Source organism: Mesoplodon bidens (genome assembly GCF_964165515.1).
Source record: "Mesoplodon bidens genome assembly, chromosome: 2".
Lineage (NCBI taxonomy): Eukaryota > Metazoa > Chordata > Mammalia > Artiodactyla > Ziphiidae > Mesoplodon > Mesoplodon bidens.
This window is the reverse complement of record NC_138177.1, coordinates 174858896-174877844: the sequence shown is the minus strand read 5'-3', so window position 1 is coordinate 174877844 and position 18949 is coordinate 174858896. Positions and strand designations below refer to the sequence as shown.

The window sequence follows — 18949 nt, the reverse complement described above, 5'->3', positions numbered from 1 at the left end:
GCTCAGCGGCCACGGCCCACGGGCCCAGCTGCACCGCGGCATGTGGGATGTGGGATCTTCCCGGACCGGGGCACGAACCCGTGTCCCCTGCATCGGCAGGCAGACTCTCAACCACTGCGCCACCAGGGAAGCCCCGGGTGAATGTTTTTTAAGTAAAGGGTTTAGGCTTGGGTGTGTGTTTAAATTATCTTGTGGGGGTGGGCAAAACACAAACCCCTTTTATTAGTTGTCTCACCGCGCCCCTCCCACCAGCTAACAGTATACAGTGAAATCTTTAGTTGTGACTCTTGCTGGTTCTGTTTTCTTAGAAAAAACATTTTAAGTTAATCTCCTATCATCAAAGAGAGTTATCTTGGGACTTCCTCGGTGGCGCAATGGTTAAGAATCCTCCTGCCAAAGCAGGGGACACGGGTTCGAGCCCTGTCTGGGAAGATCCCACATGCCGCGGAGAAGCTGAGTCTGCGTGCCACAGCTAACTGAAGCCCGCGCGCCTAGAGCCCGTGTTTCACAAGAGAAGCCACTGCAATGAGAAGCCCGCGCACTGCAACGAAGAGTGGCCCCAACTCAACGCAACTAGAGAAAGCCCAGGCGCAGCAACGAAAATCCAACGCAGCCAAAAATAAATAAATAAATAAATAAGAGAGTTATCTTGAGGGGAATGCTTCTCAGCCAAAGAATTTTCCAAATAAAACTGTAAGGGATGGTTCCTAGGACATTTGTAGTATATAGCCTGAAAAAATTCTATTACCTCCTTTATCAAAATACTGAAATTTAATTTTTAAATATACATTTAAAAATAATTCCAGCATTTAACTCAGAAATGCATCATGTCCTACCTAGCCTTTAAACAGAATGTGGTTTTATTTTAAGCCAAAGGTTTCAAGTGTCTAATTATGGAATATTATGTAAAATTAGCAGTCATTACCATCCTGAAGATTAATAGCAAAATATTGAAGCAGTTACGTGATTTAAAGAAGAATTACTGGGACTTCCTTGGTGGCACAGTGGTTAAGAATCTGCCTACTAATGCAGGGGACACGGGTTCGAGCCCTAGTCCGGGAAGATCCCGCATGCCTCGGAGCAAGTAAGCCTGTGAGCCACAACTACTGAGCCCACATGCCACAACTACTGAAGCCCGTGTGCCTAGAGTCCGTGCTCTGCAATAAGAGAAGCCACTCATTCACTGCAATGAAGAGTAGCCCCTGCTCGCTGAAACTAGAGAAATCCTGCGCGCAGCAAGGAAGACCCAATGCAGCCAAAAATAAATAAATAAAGGGCATTACTATTAAATAGAAATAATTTAATTAAAATGGAAACAGGTTCTTTTACAAAATAAATTTATTTATTTATTTATATTTTTGGCTGCGTTGGGTCTTTGTTGCTGCGCGCGGGCTTTCTCTAGTTGTGGCGAACCGGGGCTACTCTTCGTTACAGTGCCCAGTCTTCTCATTGGGTGGCTTCTCTTGTTGCAGAGCATGGGCTCTAGGCGCATGGGCTTCAGTAGACGTGGCACTGAGGCTCAGTAGTTGTGGCTCGCAGGCTCTAGAGAGCAGGCTCAGTAGTTGTGGTGCACAGGCTTAGTTGCTCTGCGGCACATAGGATCTTCCCGGACCAGGGCTCAAACCCGTGCCCCCTGCATGGCAGGCAGATTCTTAACCACTGCACCACCAGGGAAGCCCAGAAACAGTTTTAAAATATATTTGGAACAAGTTCATGATGTTTTGAATTCTCTACTTCAAACTAGAGCAAGGCTTTCAGAGGAGCAGTAGGGGAGCTTAACACCCGAAGTCTGAAAATGTCAAGACACATGTAATAAGTTACTAAATATATTTTATTTGGTATTATTGTTTTTGAGATTCCATCAAGTGCACTTTCATAGTCTTCTCTGAATTAAATACTAGCCTTGATTTGCATTATGTGTATTCTGCTGACTTCCTGATGTTTAAGTGACAGTCTCTTAGACCTGGGGTGTTTTTGCTATTGTATATCATTTGTAATGAAGAGGTTGAGTTTTTTCTCACATGAGGATTAGTAGTAGACTTTTAAAAGGTTGAATGAACTCTCTGAATTAACATAGAGAATAATAACGTTTTGTTCACGAGGGATCTGTTAACATAAATATGTTGATTTAATGTAGTGAAGTATCAGCATTTCAGAGGAGCCCTAAACTAAAGTAACCCCGATGCTGACTTCCAGCTCATTTTACTGTAACTTTTTCTAATTATAAGAGCAATATATGTTAACCAAATAAAAGTTTAGAAAATATAGATGAATAAGAACTTAAAAAGATTGAATTCTACCACATAGGCACTACCATTATTAATATTTGCAAGTATCCTTCCAGTCTATCTTTTATTCAGTGCCATAAACATTAGTAAATTGTATTCACAATTCTAACTATTAGGTATAATCTACTGTATAGCACAGGGAACTCTGATCAAAGTTTTGTGGCAGCCTGGATGGGAGGGGAGTTTGAGGGAGAATGGATACATGTATATGTATGGCTGAGTCCCTTTGCTATGTACGTGAAACTATCACAACATTGTTATTTATTTATTTAGTTAAAATTATTTATTTATTTATTTATTTGGCTGTGTTGGGTCTTCCTTGCTTCACGCCGGCTTTCTCTAGTCCTGGTGAGCAGGGGCTACACTTTGTTGCGGTGCGCGGGCTTCTCACTGCGGTGGCTTCTCTTGTTGCGAAGCACAGGCTCTAGGTGCATGGGCTTCAGTAGTTGTGGCTCGCGGGCTCTAGAGCACAGGCTCAGTAGTTGTGGTGCACGGGCTTAGTTGTTCTGCAGCATGTGGGATCTTCCTGGACCAGGGCTCGAACCCGTGTCTCCTGCACTGGCGGGTGGATTCTTAACCACTGCTCCACCAGGGTAGTCCTTATCACAACACTGTTAATCGGTTATACTCCAATATAAAATAGAAAGTTAAAAAAAATAAATATTAGGTATATTAGCAGTATTTCCTCATAGAAGGAAGAAAGTTACCTTTAGCAACTTTCCAAGGAAATGGTAGAAATATAAAAATTGATTTTTTAAAAAGGAAAATATCAGCCATTATATTCATTTCTGGAAAACCAGAAACAATGTGGAATAAATTATTTAGCTTTCTTAGAGAATTGAACAGTAAAGTAGATTATGAAGTGTTATGCTGAAAGAATTATTTCGAGAAGGACTAGCTAGCTAATACTATTCAACTGATTGGCGTTTTGATCATTTATGTATGCCTAATTTCACTACAGTGAGCCTGCTATATCAAAATAAATCCGTTAATAGACTGGTCTGTCTTTTTCACTAGTTGACCCTCAGAACTAGCAAGATGTCAAACACTCTGACAATAATATATTAGTGTTGTCTGTTTTATTTTCTACTGTTTAGGAAAAAGCAAAAAACAGAAAACAAACCCTGATTCTAATAATAGGAGTTTGTTAATATTGACAAGTTCTCATGTGGTTGGGTCTTTGATCATTTTAGAGCTAGTTAATATATTTTTATATGATGCCTTTAGGAACAGTGTTTATATTTTAAATATATGTTTTCTCATGAAACAGTGCAATTTTAATAGTGTGGAACTCGATTGGTAACAAAATTTTTGTTAAATATCTGGTAACTATTCTGTTCTCCTGTTTAAATGGTGATAGTAATTTATCTGCTCTGTTGGCTAGGTTAGCATTCAGAGCCTGAGTTTGAGGCTCAGATGCTTTCCCCAACTCGGCTTCCATTATGCATGACTGAACTCTTTGAGCACATCTAGCATGCTAAATACAGGTGCTCTTCACAGTGTGAAATAAGACCTGATTAAAAACACATCTTTTTTTTTTTGCGGTATGTGATCCTCTCACTGTTGTGGCCTCTCCCGTTGCGGAGCACAGGCTCCGGACGTGCAGGCTCAGCGGCCATGGCTCACGGGCCCAGCCGCTCCGCGGCATGTGGGATCTTCCTGGACCGGGGCACGAACCGGTGTCCCCTGCATTGGCAGGCGGACTCTCAACCACTGCGCCAGCGGGGAAGCCCAACACATCTGTTTTAATTCCACTTTGCAAATGCCTCTGCTTTAATGTCACCTTTCTGAATGATCTTTCACACTCAAATGGGGAAATTCACTTCACCATCCATTTATCATAGAAGAGAGAGGAGATCACACCCTACTTTTTGATCATTTTCAGTGAGCGTCAATTATTAATTGTTAAACTAAATTTTAAAAATCAGAATAAGAGTGGGTTGTATTTCTATTGAAAACATACAAAAATAAATGCTTATGAAAAAAATTTGTAAATATTTGTAACAAGGACAGAAACAAAGAAAAGCTTTCCCAGTGTTTCCTGATACATTGCCAATAAACATGAAAGCACTGAGAAAACCCAACACTTGATTTGGGGCTGTGCAAAGGGCATGTACTTATCAGTTTTGTTGTTATTAAGAGTTTTGCAACAGAAAAAGTCAGCAAAAGAGTGCAAGGAACTTCGTACTTGATATGCAATCACTGCATGTTGATTTGATTATAAGACCTGGCCATAATCCTGAAAATGTTATAAATTGATCATGGTATGTTTTTAACTTCAACTGATGCTTACTTTTGATATTCATATGAAATTAGCAGTCAACTTAATAGTATTCATATTTTTATGCTGTGTTACTTCCAAATACTTTTACATATATTATCTCATTTGATACTTCTAGCAACCTTACCAGGTAGAGAAAACAGATATTTTTATCCTCATTTTGCAGATAAGGGTATTGAGACTTTGAGGATTTAATTGACTTTACCTAGGCCGTATAGCCAGTGACAAAATTGGAACTGGAATTTTTGACTCTTTATTTATTTTTAAAAATTTATTTATTTATTCTTGGCTGCATTGGGTCTTCGTTGCTGTGCACGGGCTTTCTCAGAGCAGGGGGCTACTCTTTGTTGCGGTGCACAGGCTTCTCATTGTGGTGGCTTCTCTTGTTGAGCACGGGCTCTAGGTGTGTGGGCTTCAGTAGTTGTGGCTCATGGGCTCAGTAGTTGTGGCTTGAGGGCTCTAGAGCACAGGCTCAGTAGTTGTGGTGCAAGGGCTTAGTTGGTCCGCGGCATGTGGGATCTTCCCGGACGAGGGCTTGAATCCGTGTCCCCTGCTTTGGCAGGTGGATTCTTAACCACTGCGCCCCCAGGGAAGCCCCGCCTATCAGGTTTTAAATGAGTAATTTACATAATATTTTTAAATGTATTTCAAATTGTGGTTGCTAATATTGAAATTTATGCTTTGTGGAAAAATGCCTATCGGTTCAACACTAACTGCAGCCACATATACAGAACTATGAAGTTCATGAGTTTAGGTAACAGTGCACTGGCCTGACACTCCTTATGTGATAGTTGTGGCAAATGTAAATGGCTAATCCTACATCTGAATGTAGGTTGATTTGCTTTCACTTTTACTGAGGAATCAATTCCATACTATTTTCAAGAACAAAAATTTCCATATCATTTAATGACTCTGATTTGCATGAAGACAAGGTCAACCTCTGTGGTGGCATTAAAGGCCTTAACTGAATTATGAATGAGTGCCATTATTGTGGTGGTGCTTTTTCTAACTTTTCTAAACCACCTCTTTCTGTTTCTGCCTGTTACTGGCCACCCCCACCCCCCACAAAAAAGTGTGTTGAAATAGAAAATGTAAACATAAGCCAGAAAAATAGCATAGAAAAAAATTAAATTACCTGGCTCAGAATTTAGAATTTTTAGAAGTAACTTGTCAAAATTCCAAAAATTATTTCAATGGATGGTAAAGTTATTACCTGAGCTATAGCACGTCTTGTTCTGTAATTGTTGTAACTGTGTAAGTAACACAGGGGCTTGCTTAGCCTTCTAACATCCTGAGAGAGGAAGAGAGACGATCTCAGTTGAGCAGACCTGCTGAGATCAAGTTTTAGTATATAGACTATTAAACCAAATACAAAAAGAGTTGATGCGACTCTCTGACACATCATTAAGAAGCTTATGTTAAACTATATGGCAAACAAAAAAACTACTTGGAGCTTTACCATTTGTGGAATTAAAGAAACAATTTATGCACAGGTGACCCCATATATTAGTGCTATTTACTATGGTGACCATATTTTCCAATTCAAAAGAGCACAGTTTGATGATAAGTTGGTTTGTATCAATATTTATGGAGAAAGTGAATGAGATCGAATATTTAAAATCTGGTCTGTACCTAAAGCACTACACCTGTGATATTTTATTTCTGTAGATAGAAAATGTAAAAGAAAGCTGAGTTGCTGACTGTTCTAAAAAATTCCATTTTTCTGGACTCAGTACTGTTGCCTTAATTTTATGGGTTTTCCCCGGGGTTCTGTAAACTAAAATGTTGAACTGTAGGCTTTAAAATTTAAAAGCTTTTAGGCCTGGAAAGGCTGGAGTTCTAATCCCCTCCTCGGCTTAGATATTAAATTATATAGCAAATCCTCTGAGGGGAACACCATCAGACATGTAACCGTCTCGCTTCATTCAGTTCTATTCCTGGTATGCCATAACGATCAGCAAAGAGAACGTGCAAACGGTTTCGCAAGATTCTATATAAAATAAAGTTGCTTAATGTTACAAGCTAATGATTCTTGGGAGGGATGGGTTTCTGAAGCCGTCACAGCTTTGCTGGGCCGTGAGAAGGGCGGCCTTGTTCTGACACTTTCCCAAGCAGGCGCGGCTCTAAGTGCCCGGAAACGCCAGAAGCTGGCCAAAGGTGAGCAGGGGAAGAGGTCCTGGCTTCTCCTAGGAGAGAAGCCTTGGCAGCCGCTTTGACACGCAGCGCTGTGAATACCAACCCCCTTTCTCTCTTTTATTCCCCCAGGCCAGTGCCTGGGACCCCTATTCGAGGGGCTGGAGGCTATGCCTGCCACTGCAAGCGCAGCGCCCGAGGCCTGACACGGCGCCCGCCCTACCAGAGTGCTGCGCGCCTGCGCACCGGGACCGAGCGCGCGAGCGTTCCTTCCTGGCCCTGCGTTCCTCCCTCCCCCGCGCGCCTGCGCATCGGCTGGGAGGAACTCGGCGTCTCAGCCTCGGCGGGCTGTCGGGCGGCTGCGCGCGCGCCCGCGGTGAGGGAGGCGGGTCGCGCGCGCCGGTGGGAAGCTGCCGGCTGCCACAGCGCCAGCTCCGTCGTAGTCGCTGCCGCCCGGGTCTCGCTCGCCCCTCCTACCCGCTCCCCCTCCCGCCGCCTCCCGGGCGCATGCGCCGCCGGAGCGCGGGGGTCGGCTTCGGGTGTGTGGTGGCGGCAGAGCTGAGCTGCGAGGCCCGAGAGTCAGAACCTGGGGGAGAGGGATGGTCTCTGCACGGGGGGGAGCCGGAGGAGCCGCCGCCGCTGCCGACGCCACCGCCGCAGCCGCCGCCGCCGCCGCCTCGGCGCCCGCCTCCCGGCGCTGACGGGCTCGTACGAAGCCGGCGAGGGGGAACCAGCACCAGCGGTCGCCGGCACACCGCCCAGCATGGTCCGGGAAACCAGGCACCTCTGGGTGGGCAACTTACCGGAGAATGTGCGGGAAGAGAAGATCATCGAGCATTTCAAACGGTGAGTGACATGAGGCCCGGGGCCGCGCTCTCTCCTCGGGCGCCGCTGCCCCCTCCGGCTCGTTGCCGGCCCCTCCCCGTGCGCGGAACTGGTGAGGAGACCCGGGCCAGACCCACGGACGGGTGCGGGGGGCGCGCGGCTGCCTGGCCGCTGCTCGGCCCGTGTCGCGGCGTTGGGCCTCGGGCCTCGGCGGAGCGGGCCCGGCTGCCGCCCTCTCCGTTCCCAATAAGGAGGCGGCTGTCGCTCGGCCTCCGCGAAGCCGGCGCCGGGAGGGTGCCCTCAGGCTGGCCAGCCGGCGGTGGGGTCGCGTCCTAGCGCGCCGCTGCCCCGGCTCCGAGCAGCCGCCCTCGCCGGCCCGGCAGATGCGGCGGAACCGAGCCGCCGCCGGGCCGGGACCCTAACCCCTACCGCGCCCCGACAGCCCCCGGCCCGGCCAACTCCAGAGTCCCGCAGCAACTCGCGCTCCTCGCCCTGCGGACGCGTGGACATGTCTGACCTAGAGAGGGTTTTGTGGGGAAAGGAAAGGTTATACAAAAACAAAAGTCTTGGTAGGTATCGTAGGGATATCTCGGAACTGGGAAGACCCTGCTGGTTTCTAGGGACGTCTCACGGAATGTTCACAGACCTAGAAACTAAATGGAAATGGCAAACGCAAATGTTTTGGTTTCTTCCCCTTGTTTATGTGGGGTTGGGTGGAGGGTGGTGTCTGAAAATAAGTTGGTGCGTCTGTTTCGGCTCTTTTCGCCTTCCTCCCTTCAGCGCTCTGGGGTCCCTGGATGAGGAGGATGGTGGGGACCGAGTGCTCGCAGAGGAGGAGCCACCTCATGTAGCAGAGTCCCCACCAAGCTGTGCTCCCAGCCTCGGGAATCTCCGCTGCTGCGGCCGCGCCGGCGTTAACACTGCAGAGCCTTCTTTTAAAAGGATGGTGTTTCCCTCCCACCCAGAATTCCTAAATCAGTGGTTTAAAAAAATGCATGCCTTTTCAGATTAGAAGATGTAGCTCTTTTAAAAAAAGATATAGCTTTTAAAAAGGTTCTTCCCAGAATGTTTTTTGTTGTTCATGGCGTAGTAGGAATGAATGTTCTTGATACATTTTACTTATTTAGTAGCTTTTACCGTTTGTTTTTGTTTTGTGAAATCTATGTGGGTCATAGCTGATAGAGCCCTCCATGTGAAATAACTGAAAATGACGGTTTACTTACACTGGTGTAAATTGAGAAGGACTGTAGCAGATATGTGATTGTCCTCGAAAATTACTGTTTCTTGCGATATTAAAGACTTCGGAAGGTTTTAAGTTTGGTATACTCTAAATTCCTCTTACTATCTAGTGAGTGAAGGGGAAATTATGGAGCGCCCTTATTAGTGAGTCACCATGGGAAAAATAGATTGCGTCGCTTGCTCTTGAGCAGCTTGCATAAGGAAATGGAAGCAGAGGCAGCGGAGCTCCGCTCTTTCAAATGGAGGATCATTGATTCTGTTGGTGGTTGCTGTTACTGGGGTATTAAATCTTCACCGCTGGAGCGCGCGTCTGCGCGTGTCCGCGTGTGAAAGGGAGCCTGGAATAGTGAGGCCGTTCATAACCCACTAAAGCTGTCCTCGGCAGGACTGGGGGAGGCGCGCTTCCAGGGACTCCCGGTGTTTACTACGTTTTGCTGAGAAATCAGGCAGCGGGAAGGCAGGAGCAAAAACTCGCCTCTGTCCCCTGTGACAAAGGGGAGATCTCGGGCTCAGTGGGGAAACAGATGGGAACTCTCCGTGGCGCTGCTCCACCCCTTACCCCATATGGAGGCACCATATCTTCAGTGTTTCGGTGGAAAAATCATTTAGGTGCAGATTATTGGACTGGAAAAGCCACTTAGGTGTGCTCACTTTTATCTCCTTGTGGACCTTCTCTGTAGGTGTCTGCCTGGGAAATTCGTATGCACCGACGTGCAAACACGTGCATTGCAGCATTTGCTTTGCCCCCTCAGTATCATGTGGCCAGACGTGTCATTTCGCATTATGCAGATTCTAGAGCCACTGTATGCCTATCGCGGGGAGTTTGACCCCTCTGCAAGATGAGGGGTTAGAGAAGAAAGAGGAAATCGTCCGAGGGAGTTTTGGAAGGTTTTTTAAGTGGATGGTGCTGCCGGCCGGCTTGTGTGAATGACTTTCTAAAATGGCGGCCAGGACCCACTTTAAGTGGGAATCAGCAGAGCAGATCTCAGAATGCACAGAGGGAGGAGCGGGCAGAGGATGCGAGCTGCCTTGGAAAGCGGCGGTCTGGAGGAACGTTGCTGTATTAAAGAGGGCTTAGCTGGCACATTGCTCACGACTGCATTTAAAGGAGTGTGTTACCTATTGCAGAGCAAAAGCAGGTGCTATTGATAAGATTATCTTAAAACTAAGTAGACCTAGTGTCCCTGAAATTCCTTTATTTTAAAAGCGACTTTTGAAAATTTTAAACAAGTTTGCTTAGTTCTTTGGGTAGATAGTGCATTCTTAGTGGGTTTAAAGAGTGTTAAAAGGTTTACAGAGAAAAATCTCCTCTTTACCCCGACCCTGGGAATTCCAGTTCCCACTCTCCCCTTCCCATCTCCACCCCCTAACAGGTAATCTCTGTTTCTGGCTTCTTGTGTATCCTTAAAACGGGTACAAGAAATGTTCTTGCTGACCCAGCTGTGAAGCTAAATGGACTTTGTTTGGAGAAATTCAAGGTCTTTTATCCTTATTGTAGAAAATGTTTTGTAAAGTGTGTGGTTGCTACCGGGAGGAAAACTAAATGTGAATAATTAAAGTGAAAGGGATAAAACGGTGCTTGTACCAGAATGAGAGTTCTGCAAGAAAATTTAAGAACATTCAATTCTGATGTCTTCTAGAAATCATAATGAGAAAAACCATGCAATACCTATACTAAAACTGAGGTTAAAGTGCCTACTTTTACTGTTTTCCCTAGCTGATTTCAACATTAATAACTGTTTTACAGGATTAAGAGGTGTACACTGGGAATACATTATATAAAATGTTTTCAAAATGAATGTTCTCGTAACGGTGATTAGGCTTTTGTAGTAAGTATTTGGATTTAAAAAATGATTAGATGAGGCAGCTTTGGGAGCAGGGCAGTTTAAGAGGCATTTGGGATGGGGGAGGGTCAGAGCCAATTCTTTTATTTATATTTTGATCAATGTTTTTGGTAGAAAATAGGTTGAGGGAAGGTTGCTGATTTGGCTTTTTTTCCCTCTGTGGCAAAGAAAGAGCAAACCTTTAAAATGTAATCAGAACATTTTCAAAATTTGGCTTTACCTTCTTGCAATAAGAATAATTTATTGTGCTCATGATTTTAACAGCATTCAATATGCTGATTGAAAAGAATTAAATGAGTATTTCTGAATCAGATTTAGTTAACAAAGATCCATTGCAGGGACTGAATTTGCACAATAGAGAAAGTCCTTTCCTTTGTATGGTATGTTAGCTGGATTGAAGGGGGAAGGGAGGAGTTATACAACAATTGATTGCTGTCTTAGTTGTTAGAGGGAGAGAGGTGTGTGCAAAGGCGACTCCCTGAATTAGAATGAGCAAATGAATAGAACCCTTTAAAGGACATAAAAGTCTCTGTATCTTATTTTCAGGTTTGAAGTAAATCACATATTCAGGTTCTTCCCATCCATTCTCCAGTTCTAGAGAATAAGTTAAAGATTACGCAGAGGTTGAGCAAGGTAGCAGCTCATGTAAAAATTTTGTCAAAGAATGAAACTCATTTAAAAGTGTTTTGTTTTGTTAACTTTATTTATTTTATCTTGAGTCACTTTTTTTAACCTCTTTATTGGAGTATAATTGCTTTACAATTCTGTGTTAGTTTCTGCTTTATAACAAAGTGAATCAGCTATACATATACATATATCCGCATATCTTCTCCCTCATTTTGCTAACTTTACATGTCCAATCATAATGGTTTTCCTGAGTTTAAATAGCTGGAATATATGTTATGTTACATGAATTTGGTTTATTTCTGGGACACAATATAAAGTATTGTGGTAAAGTTTCCTTGTCCTTACATACTCCTATAACTAGAGATACTTTTAGACTTAAACAAATTTGACTCCCTAGCCCGCATCACTGCTACATGGTTTATTCTTTTGAGCTGAGCCAGTTTCTTTGAAGAAACACCTCTGTTTTTGAATGTTATAATTTTGAATACCTATTTCCATGACAGGCTTTTTGAACCTAAAAAAAAGTAAAGTAAAATAATTTTATACTTATCTTGAGAAATAGCATTAGAAACTAATACAGAATACTTGCGATGTATTTTATTTCCTGAGTTAGAATGCTTCTGGCAGATTGGAGGAAAACATAGGGCTCAGTGCCAAGAAGAATGATGGTGTTTGACTTGTGTAGAGGGCACCTTTTCCCAACTACCTTTCTTGTGGACTCTTGATTGCTCAGGCGTTGTATTGTTTGGTATGCTTATGAAGAGATTTCGGGCTTGATTTAGGAGACATCTTTAATCCTGTATGCACCAATGGTTTGGAAAGACTTGTATAGAAGTTATAGAGATAGTGGTAATGTGGAAGTTTTTCCAAATATTCTTCCAAGTCTCATTTTCCTCTTAGTTTGAAATTTTGCCTAAATTAAAAAAAATTGAAATATTTCATGAAAACTAGCATATTACAGTTGGGGACTATATATTTTTTTGCTTTTACTTTTAAGACTCCCTAGTGTTTGAGCTGTATTTAACTAGTCACAGTATTTAGAGTAAACACTGTAGGCTGAAAAATACCTTGAGTATGTATATTCATTCACATTGTGCTCCTGAATGTTGATATTGGATGATTTGAAATAAATAGTTGTTTGTCAACTTTAAACTGACATATTAGTCTGCTGAACAAGGAGACTAAATAACGTAACACTTTTCTATAGTTCAATTTCTAACCTTTACTGTTTGTTTTGTTTAATGTTTTATTATTATATGTCTTACGGCTACTCAAAAATTTTTTTAAATTTTCTTTCTTTCTTTCTTTTATTTGATTTTATATTTTGGCTGCATTGGGTCTTCGTTGCTGCGCCCGGGCTTTCTCTAGTTGCGGCAGGCGGGGGCTACTCTTTGTTGCGGTGCGTGGGCTTCTCATTGTAGTGGTTTCTCTTGTTGTGGAGCACGGGCTGTAGGCGCGTGGGCTTCAGCAGTTGTGGCACGCGGGCTCAGTAGTTGTGGTTCGCGGGCTCTAGAGCCCAGGCTTAGTAGTTGTGGTGCACGGGCTTAGTTGGTCCGCGGCATGTGGGATCTTTCCGGACCAGGGCTCGAACCCATGTCCCCTGTATTGGCAGGTGGATTCTTAACCACTGCGCTACCAGGGAAGCCCGCTACCCATATTTTGAATGAAAATAGCATACTCTATTGTGGAAACCAATTAGGATGTTTAATTTATTAGAAATTATATAATTTTGTGTGCTGTCTAGCTGGTTTTTAGTGGGTGGAAATACGCTTTGCAGTGAAAAGATGTTCTTGGTATAATGTTAAAGTATTGCAATATTCCGATTTTTCCCCCTACATGTGTCACTGTCTGCCAAGTTGAAAATTATAAACATCTAAAAAAACCCCACAACGGGATGTCTCTATAAAACCCTAACTTAAATTTAGTGAATTTTTGGATTTAGTTACTTAGGATTTCATTTTGAGTATAGGGATGAATTGAAATCTAGCATGTTTAAAGATTTTTATTATATAAGAACTGCTCCACCTCTTACAGCTAAGGAATATTTCTGGGAAAATTCAAATGGAAGACACCTTTTATTGCTTGTGTTATGTACTTGGTGCTAGATTTTTAGTACAGCATTAAACTCTGGGGGTATGTGTATGTCTTTGTATCTTTGTATTAGATGCTGAGTTTGGGTTACATTGACAAATGAAATTAAGATTTTTCTGTTTATATCTTGTATTGGCTTTGTTACATTCTTATCATGTTTACACACAGTATATGTACTTTTACATATAATACATTTACAGTTTCTTTGGTTCTTAAAATTGACTCAGTGATTAAAAAAAAAATACCCCATCATTTTATTCCTTTGTTTAAAAAACTAGGATAGGGCTTCCCTGGTGGCGCAGTGGTTGAGAGTCCGCCTGCCGATGCAGGGGACACGGGTTCGTGCCCCGGTCCGGGAAGATCCCACATGCCGCGGAGCGGCTGGGCCCGTGAGCCATGGCCGTTGAGCCTGCGCGTCCAGAGCCTGTGCTCCGCAACGGGAGAGGCCACAACAGTGAGAGGCTCGCGTACCGCAAGAAAAAAAAAAATTAAAAAAATAAAAACAAAAAACTAGGATTTTTTATTCAAAAACACTTTGTATTTTACAAACTACATTTGATGTATAGTGATTTGCATCTTTTTTTTTTTTTTGCGGTATGCGATCCTCTCACTGTTGTGGCCTCTCCCGTTGCGGAGCACAGGCTCTGGACGCGCAGGCTCAGTGGCCATGGCTCACGGGCCCAGCCGCTCCGCGGCATGTGGGATCTTCCCGGACCAGGGCACGAACCCGTGTCCCCTGCATCGGCAGGCGGACTCTCAACCACTGCGCCACCAGGGAAGCCCGATTTGCATCTTTTGTAAGTCAATAAATTGGTAGGTGGTGGATTTTTGTTTCAACCATTAATTTTTAAAATTTATGCTGTCTGCAATAAAGGCTCTTTTTCACTCAAGGTTTTTTTATTCTTTATTTTTTTAATTATTATTTTTTGGCCACGTGGCACAGCATGCAGGATCTTAGTTCCTCGACCAGAGATCGAACCCATGCCCCCTACAATGGAAGCAAGAACCCTAGCTACTGGATTGCCAGGGAATTCCCCACTTAAGATTATTTAAGTAACCTCGGATGAAAAGAAAAAAGATTTTAAAAGTTTATCACTTTATTATATCAAAAGGATGTTAGAATGAAAACTATTACTATTTAGATGAAAACTATTACTATTTAGACCAGAATTTAGGAGGAGCTACTTAAATTTGGATAGGAAAATAGTATGTCTTTATTTTCACTAACTTCTTAATCAGAATTTAGCATTTCCATCAATTATAACTATATTGTGGTGTAGTACCAACATGGTAGTATTAGTAGTACCTGTGATGATTTCACCACCAACACCAATCAGATGTATTTTCATATTTTATATTATAGTTGTTGCAGATATTTCATTTATGCTCATCACAACTTGGAAATGAAAGTAGCTATTAGACCTGCTGCTAAATACTTCTATTTAATGCATCAATAAAGATGCATATATATATTACTGTATGATCAATCTGTGTTGTGGATATACTTTTAAACTTTACCTTGGAGAATTTTTTTTTTTTTTTTTTTTTTTTTTTTTTTTTTTTTTTTGCTGTACGAGGGCCTCTCACTGCTGTGGCCTCTCCCGTTGCGGAGCACAGGCTCCGGACACACAGGCTCCGCGGCCATGGCTCGCGGGCCCAGCCGCTCCGCGGCATGTGGGATCTTCCGGGATAGGGGCACGAACCCGTGTCCCCTGCATCGGCAGGCGGACTCTCAACCACTGCGCCACCAGGGAAGCCCTACCTTGGAGAATTTTGAACATACACAAAAGTAGAAAAATAGTAAATAAATCTCACGTACCCATTGTTCAGCCCCAGTGACCATCAACCATGATGTATTCTGCCTTATGAGGAAAAATAAAGCAGAGGAGGGGATGGAGAGTAAATGCGGGTGGGAGTGACGAGGAAGGCCTCTTTGAAAATATGGCATTTGATACACAGGAATGAAGGCCTATCCATACACGTAGGTCCACTTCTCGCCTTCCTGTGTGTGTGTGTTTGTTGTTGTTCATTTAAAATTTATTTTGAAATAGTTCAGGAAAAGTGCAAAGAATTCCCACATTCCCTTCACACAAATTCCTCAGTTGTTAGCATTTTGCCACATTTGCTCCATTACCTTCTCTTGTCTTTTCCTGGCGTGACATTCTTAAATTCTCCAGTGTATATCTCCCCAAAACTGCACTGCACCATACAGTATTTTCGGCAAGGAAATCAACATTGGTATAGCACTATTACTCAATCCATAGACCTCATTCAAATGATGCCAACCATCCGAACAATGTCCCTCTTTCCTTTTCGGTCCAGGATCCTAGCCAGTACCATGTATTGCCTTTGGTGGTCGTGTGTCATCCGTCTGGAACAGTTTCTTACCCTAATTCTCATGTAATTCTCATGTGCCTGATAGTCTTAAAGAGCACAATTCTTTTTTTGTTTTTAATTAATTAATTAATTTTTGACTGCGTTGGGTCTTCATTGCTGCGTGCGGGCTTTCTCTAGTTGTGGCGAGCGGGGGCTACTCTTTTTTGCGGTGTGCGGACTTCTCACTGCGGTGGCTTCTCTTGTTGCGGAGCACGGACTCTAGGCACGCGGGCTCAGTAGTTGTGGATCGCGGGCTCTAGAGCACAGGCTCAGTAGTTGTGGCACACGGGCTTGGTTGCTCCACGACATGTGGGATCTTCCCAGACCAGGGCTCGAACCTGTGTCCCCTGCATTGGCAGGCGGATTCTTAACCACTGAGCCACCAGGGAAGCCCAAGAGCATAATTCTTTAATTCTGCAGGCTGACCCTCTACCCAGGTTTGTCCAGTATTACCTCATGACCAGATCAGGTCTTGCAAGCTTGGCAGGAATACCAGAGAAATGATTCTGTGCTTTTTCAGAATATGGAGACAGTATTGGATCCATTCCACCACTGGTGATGTTAACTTTGATCACCTAGTAAAGTTAGTGTCTTCACCATTTCCCCCCCCTTTATTTGATTAGCATTTTATGGGGAGATATTCCAGTATTACACTGATAGTCTCTTCCATCATCAACCCTAAACCCAGTAGCCTTAGCAGCTATTGATAACTTAACAAAAAATTTATTTATTCATTTATTTATTTTTGGCTGCATCGTGTCTTAGTTGCGGCATGCGGAAACTTTTGTTGCAGCATGTGGGCTTCTCTCTCTAGTTTTGGTGCACGGGCTCAGTAGTTGTGGCGCGCGGGCTCAGTTGCCCTGTGGCATGTGGGATCTTAGTTCCCTGACCAGGGATCAAACCCACATCCCCTGCATTGGAAGGCAGACTCTTAACTACTGGACCCCCAGGGTAGTCCCCCATTGATAACTCTTGACTATTATATACTGCTGTGATTGTTGCCAAATGAGAATCTATTACTGTGATTTCTTATACATTTATTCTGCTGTAGGTAAGATTTTCCATAATTATATTTGGAAATATACATACACACACGCATATATATGATTTCCATTTTTTTTCAATGGGTTTTAGTTCAGGACTTGCTTATTTTGATACCCAAATCATTCTAGATTTGACCAGTGGGAGCTCCTTCAAACTGGCTACTGTGTCCTTTTGATATCTCCCCACTACTCTTTTAAGTATTTCTTTATTTCTGGCAACAACAAAGGCTCATCTTGTATTTTCCCTTTCCCAGTCCTGTAATCAACCATTCTCCAAGAGACTCTGGTTCCTTTTAGGGAGGGATGGTATTTAGAAACCCAAGATCTGGGTGCACAGTTTACCCATTGCTGCAGAGCTAAGAGGATATGTATTGTGTGTGTACACATGTATATATGTTTACATATGTATATATTACATGTATCTCTATATAATATATTTTGAAACTATGTTCACACATGTTTCAATACATGAGGATTCTTTCTAACCTCCCCATTTCCATGTTTATAAACCCTTCTCAGACAGTGAGAAACCTCTCATTATTCTCAGTATATTTACTTATTTGCCCAGTATGTTCTCAGTGTAACTAATAGGCCAACCACTCTGCCTCCCCCACCTCTGGGCACCTCACCCACCTCTGGGCACCTCACCCCTGCTGCCTCTGCGTCAGATCACCTCCCTCTTGGCTTTTCTCTTTGGAAACCAACATTGTGGGGGAGGTGGAAGGCAAGGCAAGAAAAGGAAGGTGGGGCTGGAAATGACTTGCATGTTTTTGTCTTCAGTTTTTTCTCTCATAGGAGACAACTTGTGGATGAATGAATTACCTGCCTCTGGTGCCATTTGTAAGCAGATTTAGAGCTACCCCACTTTTAAAATTTTAGTTTTGGTTCTACTTCCACCGCTGACTTTATGACATGTGGGTTAATCACAGGATCAGTATGAGCTGTATTATATGCTGAGTCATTCAGAAGAGGGGCTAGTAAGAAGGGAGTTTGTTTTTTAGGTATCATCATTGCTCCATTTATTTGGGCTTCAGTCACTCACTTTGTGTGGTACCTCAGCAGAATCTTGCCCTCGCCCTACTTCCCCCCAAGCGTATTGACCTCAACCTTATTTCTTTTTTTGTTTGTTTTAACTTAAAATTTTTAATACTAATTTTAAGTTAATAAGTTTTAATTAATTTAATTCTTAACTGAAGTATAACTGACATATAACATTATATTGGTTTCATATTGGTTTCAGGTGTACAACATAATGATCTGATATTTGTATATATTGCAAAATGATCACCACAATGAGTCTAGTTAACATTCCTCACCATACATAGTTACCAAAAACGGTTTTTTTCCTTGTGATAAGTACTCTCAAGATTTACTCTCTTAGGAACTTTCACATATGCAATAAAATATTAACTGTAGTCACTGTGCTGTACATTATATCCCCATGACTTATTCATTTTATAATTGGAAGTTTTTATCTTTTGAGCCCTTTGATTCCACCCATCACCCCAACCCCCAACCACCAATCTGTTTTCTGTATCAATGACTTTTTTTTTTTAAGATTCCACATACAAGTGAGATCTTATGGTATTTGTCTTTCTCTGACTTATTTCACTTAGCATAATGCCCTCAAGGTTTATCCATGTTGTTGCAAATGGCAAGATTTCCTTCTTTTTTACGGCTAAATAGTATTCCATTGTGTGTGTGCATGTGTGTGTGCGTGCGTGTGCACATGTGCGCACACCACATATGCCACATGTTCTTTGTCCATCCATCAATCCCTGGACACAGGTTGTTTCTGTATCTTGGCTTTGGTAAATAAAATGCTGCAATGAACATGGAGATGCATATCTTTTCAAATTGGTGTTTTCCGTTTCCTTGGTTATATACCCAGAAGTGGAATTGCTGTGTCATGTGGTAATTCTATTTTTAACTTTTTGAGGCACCTCCATACTGCTTTCCATAGTGGATGCATCAACTTTTTTTTTCTGCTTCCTCTACACTACTCTTCACCCCTGTCCAAAGAGTTCCTTAATGAATTAAAATCTTATTCCTTTGCACAAGCCCTACAATGTGTATAGTTGGTATTATTTTGAAGTAGATCCCAGCCATCTTATTTAATCCACAAGTATTTCAGTGTTTATCTCTAGAAGATAAGAACTGTTTAAAGATATTCAGCAATACTGTGGTATATTCTTATTTCAA

General features: G+C 42.7%; 1 protein-coding gene across 2 annotated transcripts in view; it reads left to right on the top strand.

The window, feature by feature from the left end:
- Positions 1-18949, top strand: part of SPEN (spen family transcriptional repressor) — a 97118-nt gene that overhangs the window by 2843 nt on the left and 75326 nt on the right. The window contains exon 1 of one of the 2 annotated variants that reach the window (XM_081255884.1): positions 7116-7548. The exons of the other annotated variant lie outside the window; for it this stretch is intronic. Within the exon in view, the coding sequence (XP_081112010.1) occupies positions 7466-7548 (83 nt within the window). The 5' untranslated portion in view covers positions 7116-7465. Of the gene's footprint in view, positions 1-7115; positions 7549-18949 lie in introns of those variants that run through there. 2 annotated transcript variants of the gene reach the window in all.